We start from the raw sequence: 20637 nt of genomic DNA on the forward strand, positions 1-20637 counted from the left end.
ACTGCCTCATAGTCCGGCCAGACAGCGAGGGGAGAGACACAGGGAGAGACAGAGGGGGGGGGGGGGGGGTCCCAGCTCACCAACGCAGGGCTAAACTCTCCCGGGGAGCAGCTTGTTCCTCCACACTCCCCATCTCCCCCGAAATTCCCAATTCCCACCGCAATCAGCGGGACATCTCTCCCGGGTGGACAGAGGACGGCAACTTTCACTTCAATCCGCTCCAGCCGCCTTCAGCATCATTTCAGCATCTCCATCCCTCCTGTTGCTGCTTCTCCTGCCAGCTCCCCCCCTCCCTTTCCTCACTCCAGCCCCTCACCCCAGCGCCAGCCCCTCTCTGCTGGCTACTCCCGCCGAGATAACGTGAGCCAGGCGGCAAAAAAGGGGTCTTGAATGAAAATTCAAGAGAGGCAACATCAGCCACTTCCTCTCCATCTACTCGTCACTGGCTCTTTGTACGTGAGCGGGTTCCGCCAATCTGCCCGCACAACTGAATCTCACTGAAACATTCCGCGGCTGCCTCCGGCTGCAGGAGAACCTCAGGGACTTGCCCAAGTGGGTCTGACACCTCCTCACCCCCTGCCAGATGTTCCAGTGCCCAGCCTTACCCACTGGCAGGGCAGAGGGACAGAGGGTTTTTACAACAGATTCACAACAACGTGAACAATTTCTGGGAAACATTCAATTGGAGTTTGCTAGGATATTTATCAGTGCTAATCTTCTCCTAGTGTGATTGGATCACAGAAAGGGAAAGACTTGGAGGATTGTGGCGGTTGCAGAATGGAACTAATTGGACAGGATCTTTCCAAAAAACATCATTGAGAGGATGGGCCGAATTATTCATCTGTGGGATGCGGGTATCGCTGGCTGGGTCAGCATTTGTTGCCCATCCCTAGTTGCCCTTGAACTGAGTGTCTCGCTCTGGCCATTTCACAGGGCAGTTGAGAGTCAACCACATTGCTGTGGCTCTGGAGTCACATGTAGGCCAGACCAGGTAAGGACGGCAGATTTCCTTCCCTAAAGGACATTAGTGAACCAGAAAGGTTTTTGTGACAATCAACAATGGTTTCATGGTCATCAGTAGATTCTAATTCCAAATATTTTCTATTGAATTCCACCATCTGCCGTGGCAGGATTCAAACCCGGGTCCCCAGAACATTAGCTGAGTTTCTGGATTAATAGTCCAGTGATAATACCACTAGGACACCGCCTCTCCGGATAGCCCCTTCTCTCCTATGCTTTTCTTATATTGGAAATGCCTGATGGTAACACAGGGGAAACTCATCAGTGAGACTCAGTGAAGCAAGTTCAGCGTCATCCCATTGGGTTCTCTGAGGCAAAGAAAACTTTGACAGTAAACACTGGCTTTTCCCATAGGCAGAGAGGGGGGCGGGGGGAGGGGACTTTCAAAGGGTCTCTTCTAGACTGTAAAAGAAAGGTTTTCCTTTTGCTTTGTTTCTTGTTTTGGTAAAACTGCATCAACATCACTACCTCCGAATGTAGATGAGGCCGAAACGTTATCTGATTTCAAGAAGGAATTAGACGCAGCTCTTGGGGCTAAAGAGACCGAGGGATATGGGAGGAAGGGGGAATCAGGATATTGAATTTGATGATCAGCCATGATCAAGATGGCATTCCAACCATTATCTTGCAATTGTGTCTTTGTGTATAAATGCCATGTTTGTGAAACCTACCTCTCCACTCATTTGATGAAGGAGCAGCACTCTGAAAGCTCGTGATTCCAAATAAACCCGTTGGACTTTAACCTGGTGTTGTGAGACTTCTTACTGTGTTTACCCCAGTCCAACACAGGCATCTCCACATCAGGATGAATAACGGGGCAGGCTCGAAGGGCCAAATGACCTTCTCCTGCTTCGAGTTTCTATGTTTCTAAGTGGGCCGTGGGATTGATGACTCGGAGTCAGTTCCCATTTGCTTCGCCTTCTCCAAGTCTGGGACTGGATCTCGTACTGAGTAGCCTGGTGTAGAGTAAGCAATGTGTTCAAGGATTCAGCGCTGGAATGTAGGACCAAGAACTCCCAGGTTCCATATGACACCCAGTAACCTCACCACAGGATAGGCACACCGGCAGCAATGTAGAATCAGCGACCACAGGAATGGGTGAAGTGAATAGCAAAGAATAACACGGAAGGGGATGCTAGATGAGGGAGCAAGGGAAACACTGATGGGATAGATATGGAGGGGTGGGTGGAGACTTGAGCAGAGCATAAAATCCAGCATGGACCCTATGGGCTGAATGGCCACTTTATGTTCCGGAAATTCCATGTAGCCGTTTCTTGAGAGCTGGGATGCAGGTTCTGATATTCCAGAGATGTATTTTTCGGGGATAAGCACCTTGTTTGATTTTGCTCATACCCACTGCGGGAGTGGCTCTTTCCTGCCCCTCTGAGGGGGCACTGTGAGAATAGAATATGTGAAGTGGGCAGATTTGTGGGCAGGATACTGAGGGTGTGCCCAATCAGCCCATTCTTCTTCACCAATGAAACATAGAAACATAGAAACTAGAAGCAGGAGGAGGCTGTTCGGCCCTTCGAGCCTGTTCCACCATTCATTATGATCATGGCTGATCATCAAATTCAATATCCTGATTCCCCCTTTCCCCCATATCCCTTGATCCCTTTAGCCCCAGGAGCGATATCTAATTTCTTCTTGAAATCAGACAACGTTTTGGCCTCAACTACATTCTGTGGTAGTGAATTCCACACATTCACCACCCTGTGGGTGAAGACATTTCTCCTCACCTCAGTTCTAAAAGGTTTACCCCTTATCCTCAAACTATGACCCCTAGTTCTTGACTCCCCCACCATCGGGAACATTCTTTCTGAATCTGCCCTGTGTAACCCTGGGTTTCAGGTGGAGATTCTTTGCTGCTCCAGATACCCCTCACATTCTTGTTGGCACAGGGGCAGTGCTTCTGCTGGGATCACTGTGTTTCACTGCTGGCTTGCTTCTTTCAGAGGGTTTAATCCTCACAGCAGTCTGGCGATCACCTTATGGAGATTTAAGGCTTAGTTCTACCAACCTGCACAGACACTTCTGAACTTGGATAAATGAGATGTGTCCAGAGAGAGCAAGTCCGCATTCGCATCAAGCAAACTAAATCATCCACCACACCTTTGAGTTCTCTGTAGGTTGGAGTAGAGAATATTCAGACTTGTGAAGGGGTGTCTTATCTGTCAGATAGCAGACTGACCAACAGCAAAGAGAAGACACTGCAACTGCGCATCCATTTTTCTGAATTCATTCATGGGATATAGACATCGCTGGCTCGACCAGTATTTATTGTCCATCATTGTCCATCATGTAATAGCTCCATCCTCGGGTGGATGGAGCTATTACAAGGGGGCATAATTATAGGGTTCATGGTGGGAGATATAGGAAGGATATCCGAGGTAGGTTCTTTACGCAGAGAGTGGTTGGGGTGTGGAATGGACTGCCTGCAGTGATAGTGGAGTCAGACACTTTAGGAACATTTAAGCGGTTATTGGATAGGCACATGGAGCACACCAGCATGATAGGGAGTGGGATAGCTTGATCTTGGTTTCAGATAAAGTTCGGCACAACATCGTGGGCCGAAGGGCCTGTTCTGTGCTGTACTGTTCTATGTTCTATGAATTGCCTCAATAAGGTGGTGGTGAGCTGCCTTCTTGACCCACTGCAGTCCATGTGGTGAAGGTACACGCGCAGTGCTGTTAGGGAGGGAGCTCCAGGAGTTTGACCCAGCGACAGTGAAGGAACAGCTGATATATTTCCAAGTGAGGATGGTGAGTGGAGGGGAATTTCCAGCCGTCAGTGTCCCTTTGTATCTGCTGCTCTCAAATAGTGATGGGTAACCGAGGCCAGTGAGTGGGCTGTATGATTGACCCTCCTTCATCTCAATGGGCCACACGATTGGAATCGGGCTTGTTCACTAACCATGAACCCATGAATAAGACTGAATACATTTAATACACGCTGAATATTTCATAAAGAGTTATAGAAAATGCTTAATCATTTATATATTAATAGAACTGTCATCGACTTCAAATGATGAAATCAAAAGAAATATTTACACTTTGGATACAGAGGGAGTCTTGCAGAGGGGTCTTGCACGGCTCTCACAGTCAATGTTGTGAGCAATCAGCACACACACCGCACTTCACTCGTCCTTGCTTTATGTGCGAATCACTTCAGTCACACCGGTAGGAAAAAAAATACATGGATGGAAATCAGCAGAATGTGGCAACCCTGTACATGGGGTATGGTCAACAAAATGTCTCATGGGCTGCACTCAGAACCCAGATGGGCTGCAGGTAGCCCCCAGGCCACAGGTTGCCCATTACTGTTCTAGATGGTAGCAGTTGTGTGTTTGGAAGGTGCTGTCTAAGGAGCCTTGGTGAATTCCTGCAGTGCATCTTGTAGATGATACACACGGCTGCCACTGTGTGGTGGAGGGAGTGAATGTTTGTGGATGGAGTGCCAATCAAGTGGGCTGCTTTGCCTGGATGGTGCCAAGCTTCTTGAGTGTTGTTGAAACTGCACTCATCCAGGCAAGTGGAGGGTATTGCATCAAACTCCTGACTTGTGCCTTGTAGATGGTGGACAGACTTTGGGGAGTCAAGAGGTGAGTTATTCACCACAGGATTTGCTTTGATTTGCTTTTGTGGCCATAGTATTTATATGGCTGGTCCAGTTGGGTTTCTGGTCAATGGTAACCCCCAGGATGTTGATAGTGGGGGATTCAGTGATGGTAATGCTATTGAATGTCAAAGGGAAATGGTTAGATTCTCTCTTGTTGGAGAGCCTGGCACTTGTGTGGCATGAATGTTATTTGCTACTTATCAGCCCAAGCCTGGATATTATCCGGGTCTTGCTGCATTTGGATACAAACTGCTTCGGTCACTGAGGAGTCGTGAATGGTGCTGAACATTGTGCTCTCACCTGTAAACATTTCCACTTCTGAACTTATGATGGAGGGAAGGTCATTGATGAAGGAGCTGAAGGTGGTTGGGTCTAGTTACATCATCCAAAGTCCCATTGTGTCAGAAGATCCCAATGTCAACATTCTTTACACATTCCATCACACTGGCCCTTCATTCCCAGAAACATGCTGGAACTCGCACTGTTACTTTCTGAAGGATAACATCTCATGTCCCACATTAAAATTCATTAATGCCCAACACATTTTGAATCAAATGGATTCACTTCGTGGCTAATGTGGAACTTTACAATGAATGAAGGAGGTCAGGTTAGTAACTTTCAAATGCCAGCTGACTTCACTTACACATTCTCATCCTCCTGTTCAAATTCACTCCTGGTCTAACCCCTCCCTATCTCCAGCCCTACAATGCTCCTTCTCCCTGTAACCTCCTCCAGCCCCACAACACTCCCTTTCTCTGACACCTCCTCCAGCCCTACAACCCTCCCTATCTCTGACACCTCCTCCAACCCTACAACCCTCCCTATCTCTGAAACCTCCCCCAATCCCTAGAACCCTCCCTATCTCTGTAACCTCCTCCAATTCTTACAACCCTCCCGAATTCAGCATTTTTCCAATTCTGACATTTTGTCCAGACCCCGCCCCCCCACACTCGCCACCCCTCCCGCCCTAGTTCCTTCGCTCCAACATGGTGACTGTCCCTAAACTCCCTAGCCCCTGAAATTGATAACCTCCTCAATCGCTCTCCCCTCCATTTCTGAACCTCTCTCCCCTCCACCCCTCCACCTCACTTCCCTCTGCCCCTCAATCTCTCTCCCCTCCATCCCTGAACCTCACTCCCCTCCACCTCACTCCCCTCTGCCCCTCAACTTCTCTCCCCTCCATCCCTCAACCTCTCTCCCCTCCATCCCTCAACCCCTCTCCCCTCCATCCCTCAACCTCTCTCCCCTCCATCCCTCAACCTCTCTCCCCTCCATCCCTGAACCTCACTCCCCTCCACCTCACTCCCCTCTGCCCCTCAACCTCTCTCCCCTCCATCCCTGAACCTCACTACCCTCCACCTCACTTCCCTCTGCCCCTCAACCTCTCTCCCCTCCATCCCTCAACCTCTCTCCCCTCCATCCCTCAACCCCTCTCCCCTCCATCCCTCAACCTCTCTTCCCTCCATCCCTCAACCTCGCTCCCCTCCACCCCTCAACCTCTCTTCCCTCCACCCCTCAACCTCACTCCCCTCCACCTCACTCCCCTCCACCCCTCAACCTCTCTCCCCTCCATCCCTCAACCTCTCTCCCTTCCGGCCCTCAACCTCTCTCCCCTCCATCCCTCAACCTCTCTCCCCTCCATCCCTCAACCTCGCTCCCCTCCACCCCCAACCTCACTCCCCTCCACCTCACTCCCCTCTGCCCTTCAACCTCACTCCCCTCCGCCCCTCAACCTCTCTCTCCTCCATCTCTCAAACTCACTCCACCCCTCACTCTCATTCCCCTCCGCCCCTTAACCTCACTCAACCTCTCAACCTCTCTCCCCTCCGCCCCTCACTCTCACCTCCCTCCTTCAATATGCTCCTTTAGTGAGGTTTAGACACCGTGCTGATATCTCCTGTGGCTGGGTTGATTCCGGGGCTCATGTGTCTTTGTGTAAAATTGCAATCAGCTTTTCACCTCTTGCTGTATCAACAAAGCCCAGATTCTCGGGATATCTGAGAATCCACTCTCTCTCTGAATCAGTGAGTGCAGGCTGAACATGTTTGAGCAACATGACAATTGTCTCCGTGTTAACCAGGCAGTGGAGATGTTCATTCCTAGTCACAGGAATGGAGGGATTGTTCCATTGAGGGTCCAAGGACAGCCTGAGTCTCTTTAAAGTATTCCACTGATCATGTTTATTTCAGAAGCAGCGTCCCAGTTATATTTCGGGCGATAGATTCCTCTCCCAAACACAAACATCTGGCAGCTCTGCCCGGGTGACCCGGTAAAGCGGCTGCTCAGAGCACCGGCTGCAGGGTGGAATAGTCAGGCTGGGGCTGCTGTTTATTGGGATGGGGCTGGAGCTGCTGTTTATTGGGACGGGGCAGGGGCTGCTGTTTATTGGGACGGGGCAGGGGCTGCTGTTTATTGGGACGGGGCAGGAGCTGCTGTTTATTGGGACAGGGCAGAGGCTGCTGTTTATTGGGATGGGACCGGAGCTGCTGTTTATTGGGACGGGAGCTGCTGTTTATTGGGATGGGGCTGGGGCTGCTGTTTATTGGGACGGGGCAGGAGCTGCTGTTTATTGGGACGGGGCTGGAGCTGCTGTTTATTGGGACGGGGCTGGGGCTGCTGTTTATTGGGACGGGGGGCAGGTTGCTGTTTATTGGGACGGGGGCTGCTGTTTATTGGGACGGGGCAGGAGCTGCTGTTTATTGGGACGGGGCTGGGGCTGCTGTTTATTGGGACGGGGCTGGGGCTGCTGTTTATTGGGACGGGGCTGCTGTTTATTGGGATGGGGGCTGGGGCTGCTGTTTATTGGGATGGGGGCTGGGGCTGCTGTTTATTGGGATGGGGCAGGAGCTGCTGTTTATTGGGACGGGGCTGGGGCTGCTGTTTATTGGGACGGGGGGCATGTTGCTGTTTATTGGGACGGGGGCTGCTGTTTATTGGGACGGGGCTGGAGCTGTTGTTTATTGGGACGGGGCAGGAGCTGCTGTTTATTGGGACGGGGCAGAGGCTGCTGTTTATTGGGATGGGACACGAGCTGCTGTTTATTGGGACGGGGCAGGGGCTGCTGTTTATTGGGATGGGACAGGGGCTGCTGTTTATTGGGACGGGGCAGGGGCTGCTGTTTATTGGGATGGGGCTGGAGCTGCTGTTTATTGGGATAGGGGCAGGTGCTGCTGTTTATTGGGACGGGGGCAGAGGCTGCTGTTTATTGGGACGGGGCAGGAGCTGCTGTTTATTGGGACGGGGCAGGGGCTGCTGTTTATTGGGACGGGGGCAGAGGCTGCTGTTTATTGGGATGGGGCAGGGGCTGCTGTTTATTGGGATGGGGCAGGGGCTGCTGTTTATTGGGATGGGGCAGGGGCTGCTGTTTATTGGGACGGGGCAGGGGCTGCTGTTTATTGGGATGGGGCAGAAGCTGCTGTTTATTGGGACGGGGCAGCGGCTGCTGTTTATTGGGACGGGGCAGCGGCTGCTGTTTATTGGGACGGGGCAGCGGCTGCTGTTTATTGGGACGGGGCAGCGGCTGCTGTTGAGATAACAGCGATCGGCTGCGTGAGCAATGCACATTCTCTGTCCGCATCTCAAACATTTAACAATTCTCTCACGTGCGCTGTGTTGAGCTGCAATCTTCAATAAACACAACTGTCTGCCTCTCACTGCCAACACACACACTGAAATAGGCAGACACATAGAGAGACATAGATATACACACACACTGACATACACACACAGACATAGCCAGACACACAGGGACACACACACATAGACACACAAATACCCAGACACATGGACACACACATACACAGACAAACATAGATACACACAAACGCATTGACAAAAAGTCAGATACATAGACACACACTGACATACAAATGCCCAGACACAAAGACACACACACAAACCTAGACACATAGGTATACACACACACACTGACAAATAGCCAGACACATAGACACTCACTGATGGGCACACACACACACATAGACACACACAGATAGACACACACACACTGACATACAAATGCCCAGACACATAGACACACACACAAACATAGACACGAACATAGACACACACATATAGACACACACACAGGCACACACACACATATAGACACGCACACACAGATACACACATACATGCACACAGACCCACAGACACACAATACCCAGGCACATAGAGGCACACACACAGGCACACATACATACATGACAAATACACACACATATAGACACACAGACACACATGCACTGACACACACAGGCAAATACACACACACACAAGCACACACACACATAGACACACACACAGGCACACACACACATAGACAGATACACACACAAACATACACATAGCCACACAAATACACAAGCACACATAGACACACACACACGCATACACAGACACACACACACACACAGACACACAAACATAGATGCACACACATTCACACGTATACACATACATACACACAGACACACACATATAGACAGACATACACACAAAGATACACAGAAACACACACAGACACACACACACACGGATACACACAGGCACACAGAGACGCACACAAACACGCTCATGGACACACACACAGGCACACAGATACACACAGATACAGCACAGACACACACACATACAAACATACCAAAACCCAGAGCACACCAACTGGCACAGACCCCATCTGAAAAACACAAATTAGTCAACACATCAAACACAATTTCAAAGGGATTGTAAACTGTAAGGGGGAATTATTATTTCTCAAATGTTTAAACTAATGACTGTTCACATCAGCCGAGCATGGGCCTGGAATAAATCCATTGTTAAAGCAGAACCTGATCTCAATGAGAAACAATGACTGAATGTGGCTCCAGACTGGAAATTAGACACGTCAGGTTTCAATGATATCTGTCATTCACCTGTAAGCACAGTAAGAAGTCTCACAACACCAGGTTAAAGTCCAACAGGTTTATTTGGTAGCAAATACCATAAGCTTTCGGAGCGTGCTGCTCCTTCGTCAGATGGAGTGGATATCTGTTCTCAAACAGTACACAGACACAGAAATCAAATTACAGAATACTGATTAGAATGCAAATCTCTACAGCCAGCCAGGTCTTAAATGTACAGACAATGTGGGTGGAGGGAGCATTCGACACAGGTTACCATGGAGAGGATCTCTGGAAGGGATGGAGGTGGGAGGTGGGCAGCGGGGTGGGGAAAGGGGGCAGCGGGGTGGGGGTGGGGAAGGGGGGCAGTAGGGTGGGAATGGGGAAGGGGGCATTGGGGTGGGAATGGGGGAAGGGGGGCAGCAGGGTGGAAATGGGGAAGGGGTCAGCAGGGTGGGGGTGAGGAAGGAGGACAGTGGGATGGGAATGGGGAAGGGGGCATTGGGGTGGGAATGGGGGAAGGGGGGCAGCAGGGTGGGAATGGGGAAGGGGTCAGCAGGGTGGGGGTGAGGAAGGAGGACAGTGGGATGGGAATGGGGAAGGGGGCAGTGGGGTGGGGATGAGGAAGGGGGGCAGCGGGGTGGGGGTGAGGAAGGGGGGCAGCGGGGTGGGGGTGAGGAAGGGGGGCAGCAGGGTGGGGGGTGGTGGATGTGGCTGTGATTTTAGACCAGGGTTTGTTCTGAAGCTGCAGTACCAGCTCCCTGTGCCCATTCACCTGGTAACGCCAGTCACCACCCAGAAAGGAGGCTGGTGTCACACACAATTCCTCAGGAGATCCCATCAAAGTGGCACGGCCTTCAGTCCCACTGCCCCGAGTGGCTTTCTCACCTTGACCCTGTCTCCGGGCCACATCCTGGTGAAGGTTTGCCCCACGGGGAAGAGTGCTGCTGTCACCGGATCCTGCCGTGTTTTCTGTGGCGGTGAGGGGCGGGTTGGAAGCTGCACTGTAGCAGGGTTAAACCCGCTGATAATAATTGTTTGTGTGGGATTTGTCTCTTGGTTCCTGGAACTAAAAGGTTTTCATTATGACAGAGTTAATTGTCAGTATGCGTTTGAAAATAAGTCACATCAGTTCTGAATGCCTTTATTGGCCTGTGTGTGCTGTGGAGAGTTGCAATGTGGGATTATGTAAATATCTGAAGAAAAACATGCATTTGTCTAACTCCCTCCACCAAGTTCCAACGCTCTTTACAGCCAATGAAAAGTGTCATCGCTGTTGTCATGTAGGAAATGCTGTGGTCAATTTGTGCACAGCAAGATCCCATAAGCATCAATGTGATTGTGACCAAATAATCAGTTTTGTGATGTCGATTAAGGGAACAATATTTTTGATTTGATTTGATTTATTATTGTCACATGTATTAGTATACAGTGCAAAATATTGTTTCTTGTGCACTATACAAAACATAACATTCATAGAGAAGGAAATGAGAGAGTGCAGAATGTAGTGTTACAGTCATAGCTAGGGTGTAGAGAAAGATCAACTTAATGCAAGTTAGGTCCATTCAAAAGTCTGTTGGCAGCAGGGAAGAAGCTGTTCTTGAGTCAGACTTTTGTATCTTTTTCCCAGTGGAAGAAGGTGGAAGTGAGTATGTCCAGGGTGCATAGAGTCCTTGATTATGCTGGCTTCTTTTCTGAGGCAGCGGGAAGTGTAGACAGAGTCAGTGGATGGGAGGCTGGTTTGCGTGATGGACTGGGCTTTGTTCACGACCCTTTGCAGTTTCTTGTGGTCTTGGATAGAGCAGGAGCCAGACCAAGCTGTGATACAACCAGAAAGAATGTTTTCCATGGTGCATCTGTAAAAGTTGGTGAGAGTCATAGCTGACATGCCAAATTTCCTTAGTCTTTTGAGAAAGTAGGGGAGTTTTTTTTTGTTGCCCTGCCTGATGCATGGCAGCATGGTGGCACAGTGGTTGGCACTGCTGCCTCACAGCGCCAGGGACCCGGGTTCAATTCTGGTCTCGGGTGACTGTGTGGAGTTTGCACGTTCTCCCCGTGTCTGCATTGGTTTCCTCCCACAGTCCAAAGATGTGCAGGTTAGGTTGATTGGCCGTGCTAAATTAACCCTTCGTGCCCCGGGATGTATAGGTTAGGGGGATTAGCCATGGTAAATGTGTGGGGTTACAGGGATAGGACCTGGATAGGATGCTCTGTTGGTGCAAACTAGATGGGCCAACTGGCTTCCTGCTGCACTGTAGGGATTCTGTTATTGAATCTTTATGTAATAAAAGGCTCCAAGGTGCTTCACAAACGATTGCAAAATATGATGCCAGGTTAGATAAGGAAATATTAGATACATAAACCTTGTTCATGAGCTAGATTTTAAGAAGCATCTAAAAAGAGGAAAACAAGGTGGAGAGGCAGAGAAGGTTGGGGAAAATTACACTCACACTCACACACACACACACACAGACACACACACACACACACAGACACACACACACACACAGACACACACACACACACACAGACACAAACACAGATACACACACAGAAATACATACACACACACACACAGACACACACACACACACACAGGCACACACACACACACAGATATACACAGATACACTCACACACACAGACACACACACAGACACACTCACACACACAGACACACACACAGATACACACACAGAAATACATACACACACACACAGATACACACACACACACACACAAACATAAACTCACATAGTCACAGACACACTCGCACACACACAGACACACTCACATAGACACAGGCACACTCATGCACTCATAGACACACCCAGACACACACACTCACAGACACACTCACATAGGCACAGACACATGCGCATACACATATACACATACACCATAGATAGACACGCATACACACAAACACATACACACACACTCACACACAGACACATAAACTCACATACATACACACATACACAAACACACAGACAAATGTGTGCACATACACACACACGTACACACTGACGCACACTCTCATGTACACACACACTCGCACACATACACGCATACAGACACAGAAATATATACACAGGCACACATACACACACGTACACACAGACACACACTCATACACAGACAGTCAGACAGATACACACACACCGACACACGCGCGTGCTCTCACAGACACACACACAGTCACACACATACACTCACACACAGAAATATATACACAGGCACACACACATGCACACACACAAACTCACCTAGTCACAGACACACATACACGCACTAACACAGACTCACTCGCACACACACATACAGACACAGACAGTCATGCAATCACAGACACACTCATAGGCACAGACATACTAATGCACTCACACAGACACACTCACTTATACACAAACACACATATGCATACACATACACACACTCGCACATATACACACACTCACTCACACGCATACACCAAAGACAGACACACATACACACAAACACACACACACTCACATACATTCACATACACAGACACACACACTCACATACATACACACACATACAAACACACCGACCCATGTGAACACACACACACCGATAAACACAAACACACACGCGCACACACACTGACATGCATACACTCATACACAGACACACATACACATACAGACATGCATACTCATACAAATACTCACACACACACACACACACACACACAGAGGAGCCAGGTTGTTACCAAGCAGCAGTCATTCAGCTTTTTCCAGAGCTTTCTGTTGTTATTACAATTTATTTCAGGTTCATGTCCTAATCTAATCAGCCACAGGATTGTTTTTGTATTGGAAAGGTCAGCGATAGAAATATTCTTCACTTAACTGTCAAATATTAGTAGCCTTTATCCAGAAAACCGTAGAAAGTAATGGTTATGAGATGGCCTGATATCAAACTGAACAATGGATTGCTTCACTGTCAGTTGCTTTTTACTCTTCAACCCAACTCTCTTCCTCCTTGCTGACCCCAACTCTACATAAACCCCGCACTGCTGCCCAAATAGGCAAAGCGTTAACCACTTTCCCATCATCCCCGTCCTCACCAACTTCCTTTGGCTCCATCTTCCCCATGCATTGAAGGAAACATCCTGTCTTAGTTTATAAATCCACCCTTTTCCCCAATCATAACCCAAGGCCATCAGATCCCTGACTCAAACACCACTCACTGCACCAGTGATGGCCAAAGCTTCAGTTAATTTGATGTGTGGAAGTGTCCCCCAACCTCTGACCATCTTGCTACTTCCAATTCCACTTAAAAGGCAAAATCAACTGCAAGTCTCTTTCTAGTATCTTTCTCTAACTTGTCCAAAATGACTTTGTACCAGTTTCCCGTCTGTGAAACCCCTTGAATGTTTGCGACGTTAAGATCACTATTTCCATGCAGGTTTTTGAAGAATCTTGCCCAAGTCTTCTTCACAGACACCAGTTGCCCTCTCATACCTTCAAGTTTAAGTTTATTTCTTTATTAGTGTCACAAGTAGGGTTACATTAACACTGCAATGAAGTTACTGTGAAAATCCCCTAGTCGCCACATTCCGGTGCCTGTTCGGGTACACTGAGGGAGAATTTAGCACGGCCAATGCACCTAACCAGCACGTCTTTCGGACTGTGGGAGGAAACTGGAGCACCCAGAGGAAACTCACACAAACACAGGGAGAATGTGCAGACTCCACACAGACAGTGACCCAAGGCTGTGTGAGGCAGCAGTGCTAACCACTGTGCCACCACCACCATACCTAGTATCTGGTTTATAGATGTAAAATTGCACAGTGAGTTTTGACTATGGAAAATGTTAAACTGCGCACAAACTATACTTCCAGATGTATGATTCCAGTCCAAAGATGTGCAGGTATGATGGATTGGCCGTGTTAAATTCTCCCTTAGTGATCCCAAGATACATAGGTTAGGGGAATTAGCGGGATAAATATGTGGGGTTACGGTGATAGGGCCTGGGTGGGATGCTCTGTCGGAGAGTCGGTGCAGACCCGATGGCCCGAATGGCCTCCCTCTGCACTGTAGGGATTCTATGATTCTATGTCGGCACGGTAGCACAGTGGTTAGCACTGCTGCTTCACAGCTCCAGGGTCCTGGGTTCGATTCCCGGCTCGGGTCACTGTCTGTGTGGAGTTTGCACATTCTCCTCGTGTCTGCATGGGTTTCCTCCGGGTGCTCCGGTTTCCTCCCACAGTCCAAAGATGTGCGGGTTAGGTTGATTGGCCAGGTTAAAAAAAAAAAATTGCCCCTTAGAGTCCTAAGATGTGTAGGTTAGAGGGATTAGTGGGTAAATATGTGGGGGTAGGGCCTGGGTGGGATTGTGGTCGGTGCAGACTCGATGGGCCGAATGGCCTCCTTCTGCACTGTAGGGTTTCTATGATTTCATTTCATGTCGATGCCCCTTCCACTTTGCATCAGAGATGGAAACTCTGGCTGATTGTTTACTGTGCCCTGGTTTAGGGGTCAGGGGTTAACTGCAGCACTCCAACTGTCATCTCTGGCCTGACCCCTGGGAATTCAACAGAGATAAGAATCAAACCGGGGAACTTTCAATCTGCAAATTTTAATATCACAATAGGTGATGAAGTGACTCACCGTACCAGTGTAGGAGTTTAGAATTTACTTTGAATATTTGTAGTTCATTCCCTTCCTCTCCACGTGACAGAGTCAGTAAATGTGAAGCGGGTAGAATTGAGTTTTCCACAGTTTAGGAATCTCATTAGGGGCCTGGAATATCAGAGACATCAAGATTAAAAACGCAACCAAATGGGCGGCACGGTGGCACAGTGGTTAGCACTGCTGCCTTACAGCAACAGGACCCTGGGTTCACTGTCTGTGTGGAGTTTGCACGTTCTCCCTGTGTCTGTCTGGGTTTCCTCTGGGTGCTCCGGTTTCCTCCCACAGTCCAAAGATGTGCACATTAGGTAGATTGGCCATGCTACATTGTCCATTAGTGTCCGAAGGTGTCTAGGTTAGGGCGATTAGTGGGATAAATACGTGGGGTTACTGGGATAGGGACTGGGTGGGATTATTGTCGGTGCAGGCTCGATGAGCTGAATAGAGTCATAGAGATTTACAGCATGTAAACAGGTCCTTCGGCCCAAATTGTCCATGCTGCCCTTTTTTTTTAACCACTAAACTCGTCCCAATTGCTCGCGTTTGGCCCATATCCCTCTATACCCCCCTACCTATGTAAATGTCTAAATGCTTTTTAAAAGACAAACTCTACTACTGCCTCTACTACTACTTCTGGTAGCTTGTTCCAGACACTCACCACCCTCTGTGTGAAAAAATGCGCCTCTTGGACCCATTCAAATCTTAAAGTTAAAGTTTATTTATTAGAAACAAGTAGGCTCACATTAACACTACAATGAGGTTACTGTGAAAATCCCCTAGTCACCACACTCCAATGCCTGTTCGGGTACATTGAAGGAGAATTTAGCATGACCAATGCACCTAACCTGCACATCTTTGACTGTGGGAGGAAACCAGAGCACCTGGAGGAAACCCATGCAGACATGGGGAGAATGTGCAAACCCTACACAGACAGTGACACAAGCCAGGAATCGAACCCAGGTCCCTGGTGCTGTGGGGCAGCGGTGCTAACCACTATGCCACTGTGCCACCCTGTCCCTCTCACCTTAAACCTATGCCCTCTAGTTTTAGGCTCCCCTACATTTGGGTAAAGATATTGACTATCCAGCTGATTTATGCCCCTCATTATTTTATAGACCTCTATAAGGCCACAAAGGCCCCCTTCTGCACTGTAGGAATTCTATGATTCAAAGGGAAGTCAGAATTGAATTATCCCTGAGCATTCCCTGTAAAGGATTGAAACGGGGGCTGGTTTTTATATTAACTGGATCCTATATCAGATAAAAGGGTCAGAATTCTACTTCAAGAGCAAAGAACAAAGAAAATTACAGCACAGGAACAGGCCCTTCGGCCCTCCAAGCCTGCACCGACCATGCTGCCTGACTGAACTAACTCCCCTACCCTTCCGAGGACCATATCTCTCTATTCCCATCCTATTCATGTATGTGCCCCTTAAAAATCACTATTGTATCTGCTTCCACTATCTCCCCCGGCAGCGACTTCCAGGCACCCACCACCCTCTGTGTAAAAAACTTGCCTCGTACATCTCCTTTAAACCTTGCCCCTCGCACCTTAAACCTGTGCCCCCTAGTAATTGACTCTTCCACCCTGGGAAAAAGCTTCTGACGATCCACTCTGTCCATGCCCCTCATAATCTTGTAGACTTCTATCAGGTCGCCCCTCAACCTCCATCATTCCAATGAGAACAAACCAGATTTCTCCAACCTCTCCTGATAGCTAATGCCCTCCATACCAGGCAACATCCTGGTAAATCTTTTCTATACCCTCTCCAAAGCCTCCACATTCTCTGGTAGTGTGGCGACCAGAATTGAACACTATATTCCAAGTGACTAAGGTTCTATAAAGCTGCATCATGACTTGCCAATTTTTAAACTCAATGATGGCAAGCATGCCATATGCCTTCTTGACTACCTTCTCCACCTGTGTTGCCACTTTCAGTAACCTGTGTACCTGTACACTCAGATCCCTCTGTCGATCAATACTCTTAAGGGTTCTGACATTTATTATATATTTCCTATCTGTATTAGACCTTCCAAAATGCATTACCTCACATTTGCTTGGATTAAATTCCACCTGTCATCTCTCTGCCCAGGTCTCCAACTGATCTATATCCTGCTGTATCCTCTGATGGTCCTCATCGCTATCCACAAATCCACCAACATTTGTGTCATCCGCAAACTTACCAATCAAACTAGTTACATTTTCCTCCAAATCATTGGAAAATATTACAAACAGCAAAGGTCCCAGCACTGATCCCTGAGGAACATCACTTGTCACAGCCCTCCATTCAGAAACGCACCCTTCCACTGCTACCCTCTGTCTTTTATGACTCAGCCAATTCTGTATCCACCTTGCCACCTCTGATCCCATGCGACTTCACCTTCTGCACCAGTCTGCCATGAGGATCTTGTCAAAGACCTTACTGAAGTCCATGTAGACAACATCCACTGCCCTACCCTCATCAATCATCTTCATCACTTCCTCGAAAAACTCTATCAAGTTAGTGAGACACGATCTTCCCTTCACAAAATCATGTTGCCTCTCACTAATATGTCCACTTATTTCCAAGTGGGAGTAAATCCTGTCTCGAAAAATCCTTTCCAATAATTTCCCTACCGCTGATGTAAGGCTCACCGGCCTGTAATTACCTGGATTATTCTTGCTACCCTTCTTAAACAAAGGAACAACATTGGCTATTCTCCAATCCTCTGGGACCTCCCCTGTATGTGGAGATGCCGGCGTTGGACTGGAGTGAACACAGTAAGAGTTTTAACAACACCAGGTTAAAGTCCAACAGGTTTATTTGGTAGCAAGTGCCATTAGCTTTCGGAGCGCTGCTCCTTCGTCAGATGGAGTGGAAATCTGGAGTGGACTTTAACCTAGTATTGTTAAACTTCCCCTGTAGCCAGTGAGGATACAAAGATTGCTCTCAAGGCCCCAGCAATTTCCTCCTTTGCCTCTCAGTATTCTGGGGTATTTCCCATCAGGCCCTGGAGACTTCTCTACCTTAATGTTTCTCAAGAACCCCAATACCGCCTCCTTTTTGATCTCAACATGACTCAAACTATCTACACATCCTTTCCCAGACTCATCATCCACCAAGTCCTTCTCTTTGGTGAATACTGACACAAAGTATTCATTTAATGCCTCGCCCATTTCCTCTGGCTCCACGCATAGATTCCCTCCCTTGTCCTTGAGTGGGCCAACCCTCTCCCTGGCTACCCTCCTGCTCTTTATATATGTATAAAAAGCCTTGGGATTTTCCTTAATCCTGCTGGCCAATGATTTTTCGTGACCCCTTTTAGCCCTCCTTACTCCTTGCTTAAGTTTCTTTCTACTTTCCTTGTATTCCACACTTGCTTCATGTATTCCCAGCCTCCTGGCCTTGACAAATGCTTCCTTTTTCTCTTTGACTAGAGTCACATTATCTCGCGTTATCCAAGGTTCCCGAAACTTGCCATACTTATCCTTCATCCCTACAGGAATGTGCCGGTCCTGAATCCTTATCAATTTACACTTGAAAGCCTCCCACATGCCAGATGTTGATTTGCCCTCAAACATCTGCCCCCAATCTACACTCCTCAGTTCCTGCCTAATATTGTTGTAATTAGCCTTCCCTCAATTCAGCATCTTAACTTGAGTTTAGAAGATTGTGTCTGAGTGATGGTTTTTACACTGGTTCTCCTGCAGGATTTGTTTATGCCCAGGTGTCGGGTGGTGAGGTCGGTTAAAACACTGTCCTTTTCATTTCGAGAGTCTGGGGTTTGGATCCAAGCCAAAGTGATGGATGAAAGGTTCCTGTCTCTCTCTCTCTCTCTCGCTCTCTCTGTCGCTCCGACAGCTGCTGAAGCGACCCCGCAGGAAATGATTTTCAGCAGACTCACTACAATTCTTACCGGGCACGGGTCCAGTCCACAAAATATCCGCAGAAATTATTGTCATCCAACTGGCAAGTTCATTCAGGGGGGTCATGGACAGGCTGACATGGGAAGCGGACACATTGGAGTGACACAAAGCAGTGCTCTCTGAGATTGGGACTGAGTCAGGTTGTACATTTTCCACAGATATATGTCCCTTCATAGTTCTTTCCGTGCCTGCATACTGACTCCTCTGTTAACAGAGTACTCTGTGATACCCGTGCAATTATTCAAACCCTTGTCATTGGTAACTGCTTCAGAAACTGCAATGAGCTCGCTCTATGTTAACACAAGAAAGCAACAGATTGGAAAAGTGATGCAAAATTCAGCCCCTGTTTAATCCACTCCACCGGGATCTCCACTCAATCTCTTTGAGACTGCCCAGACTGCTTGGAGAGAATGTTTCATGTGATCAATACTTGAATGTTGGACCCAAATATTTCCCCATCTTTATTCCTTCACTATCCCATTCCCCCTCCCCCTCCCTTTCCAGGAACCAAACAAATCCTTGCAGTATTTCATAGAATCTCTACAGAGAAGACCATTTGGTCCATTGAGTCTGCACCGGCTCTCCGACAGAACATCTTACCCAAGCCCACCCCCTGCCCTATCTGCATGACCCCACTAATCCCCTAACCGATACATCTTGGGACACTAAGGGTCAATTTAGCATGGCCCATCCACCTAACCCGCACATCTTTGGACTGTGGGAGGAAACCGGAGCACCCGGAGGAAACCCACACAGACACGGGGAGAATGTGCAAACTCCACACAGACAGTCACCCGAGGCCGGAATCGAACCTGGGTCCCTGGCGCTGTGAGGCAACAATGCTAACCACTGTGCCACCGTGCCGGCCCACGGTTTAAGCACTGTTGGAGTGGCGGAAGGGTCTGATCCTGACAAGGTGCAAGATGTGTGAGTTCGGTGGAATGGCCATGATAAATTGTCCATTAGTTTCAGGGGGATTAGCAGGGTTAATATATGGGGTTACAGGGATAGGGCCGGGGGAAAGCTGTCAGTGCAGTCTCAAATGGCCTCTTTCTGCCCTGTAGGGATTGTATGATTCTATTCTATAAAATGATTTGGGGATCTGGAAGTAAAGCTGAATTTCTGAGCTATTGGCTTCCACAGACCATGTATTATCCTCTAGTCTAAACAGACAATTCAATGTGTTAGCAGAGCCAAATTAACTGCCTGCCTTTAATATCAGGCAACACAAAACCGTTCGCTCCTGAAACAATAAGTGGCTGAGGGCAGCAATCAAAACGCTGCGGCTTCAAACTCACACTAATGATTCCTCCGCGCTAACTCTGAGGATTGTCTTCACTGGATATCCTTCAATGGCTCCTAATAATTGGCCAGGCTGAGCGAACAGGCAGAATAATTACTGACAGTCAGCCAGAGAGCGTGTCCAAAAGACGGGCAGAGAGAAGCAGAACATAACCAGCTCCAATTAGAGAAAAGATGCCTTTGAAGGGAAACATGTTTCACCAGCTCTTTCTCGACTCGATTTCTTTAGAAAAGAAAACCTTTTAAAAACA

The 20637-nt window shown here is 48.3% G+C and overlaps 1 protein-coding gene across 1 annotated transcript in view; it reads right to left on the reverse strand.

Moving 5' to 3' along the window:
* Positions 1–6841: 6841 nt before the first annotated feature.
* Positions 6842–20637, reverse strand: part of LOC144502062 (uncharacterized) — a 51649-nt gene continuing 37853 nt past the window's right edge. The window contains exons 2-5 of the mRNA XM_078226070.1: positions 9281–9316; positions 7557–7808; positions 7139–7433; positions 6842–7043 (exon numbers count right to left, since the gene is read on the reverse strand). Of these exons, the coding sequence (XP_078082196.1) occupies positions 6842–7043; positions 7139–7433; positions 7557–7808; positions 9281–9316 (785 nt within the window). The remainder of the gene's footprint in view (positions 7044–7138; positions 7434–7556; positions 7809–9280; positions 9317–20637) is intronic.

The sequence above is a fragment of the Mustelus asterias genome, chromosome 12, assembly GCF_964213995.1.
Source record: "Mustelus asterias chromosome 12, sMusAst1.hap1.1, whole genome shotgun sequence".
Taxonomy (NCBI): domain Eukaryota; kingdom Metazoa; phylum Chordata; class Chondrichthyes; order Carcharhiniformes; family Triakidae; genus Mustelus; species Mustelus asterias.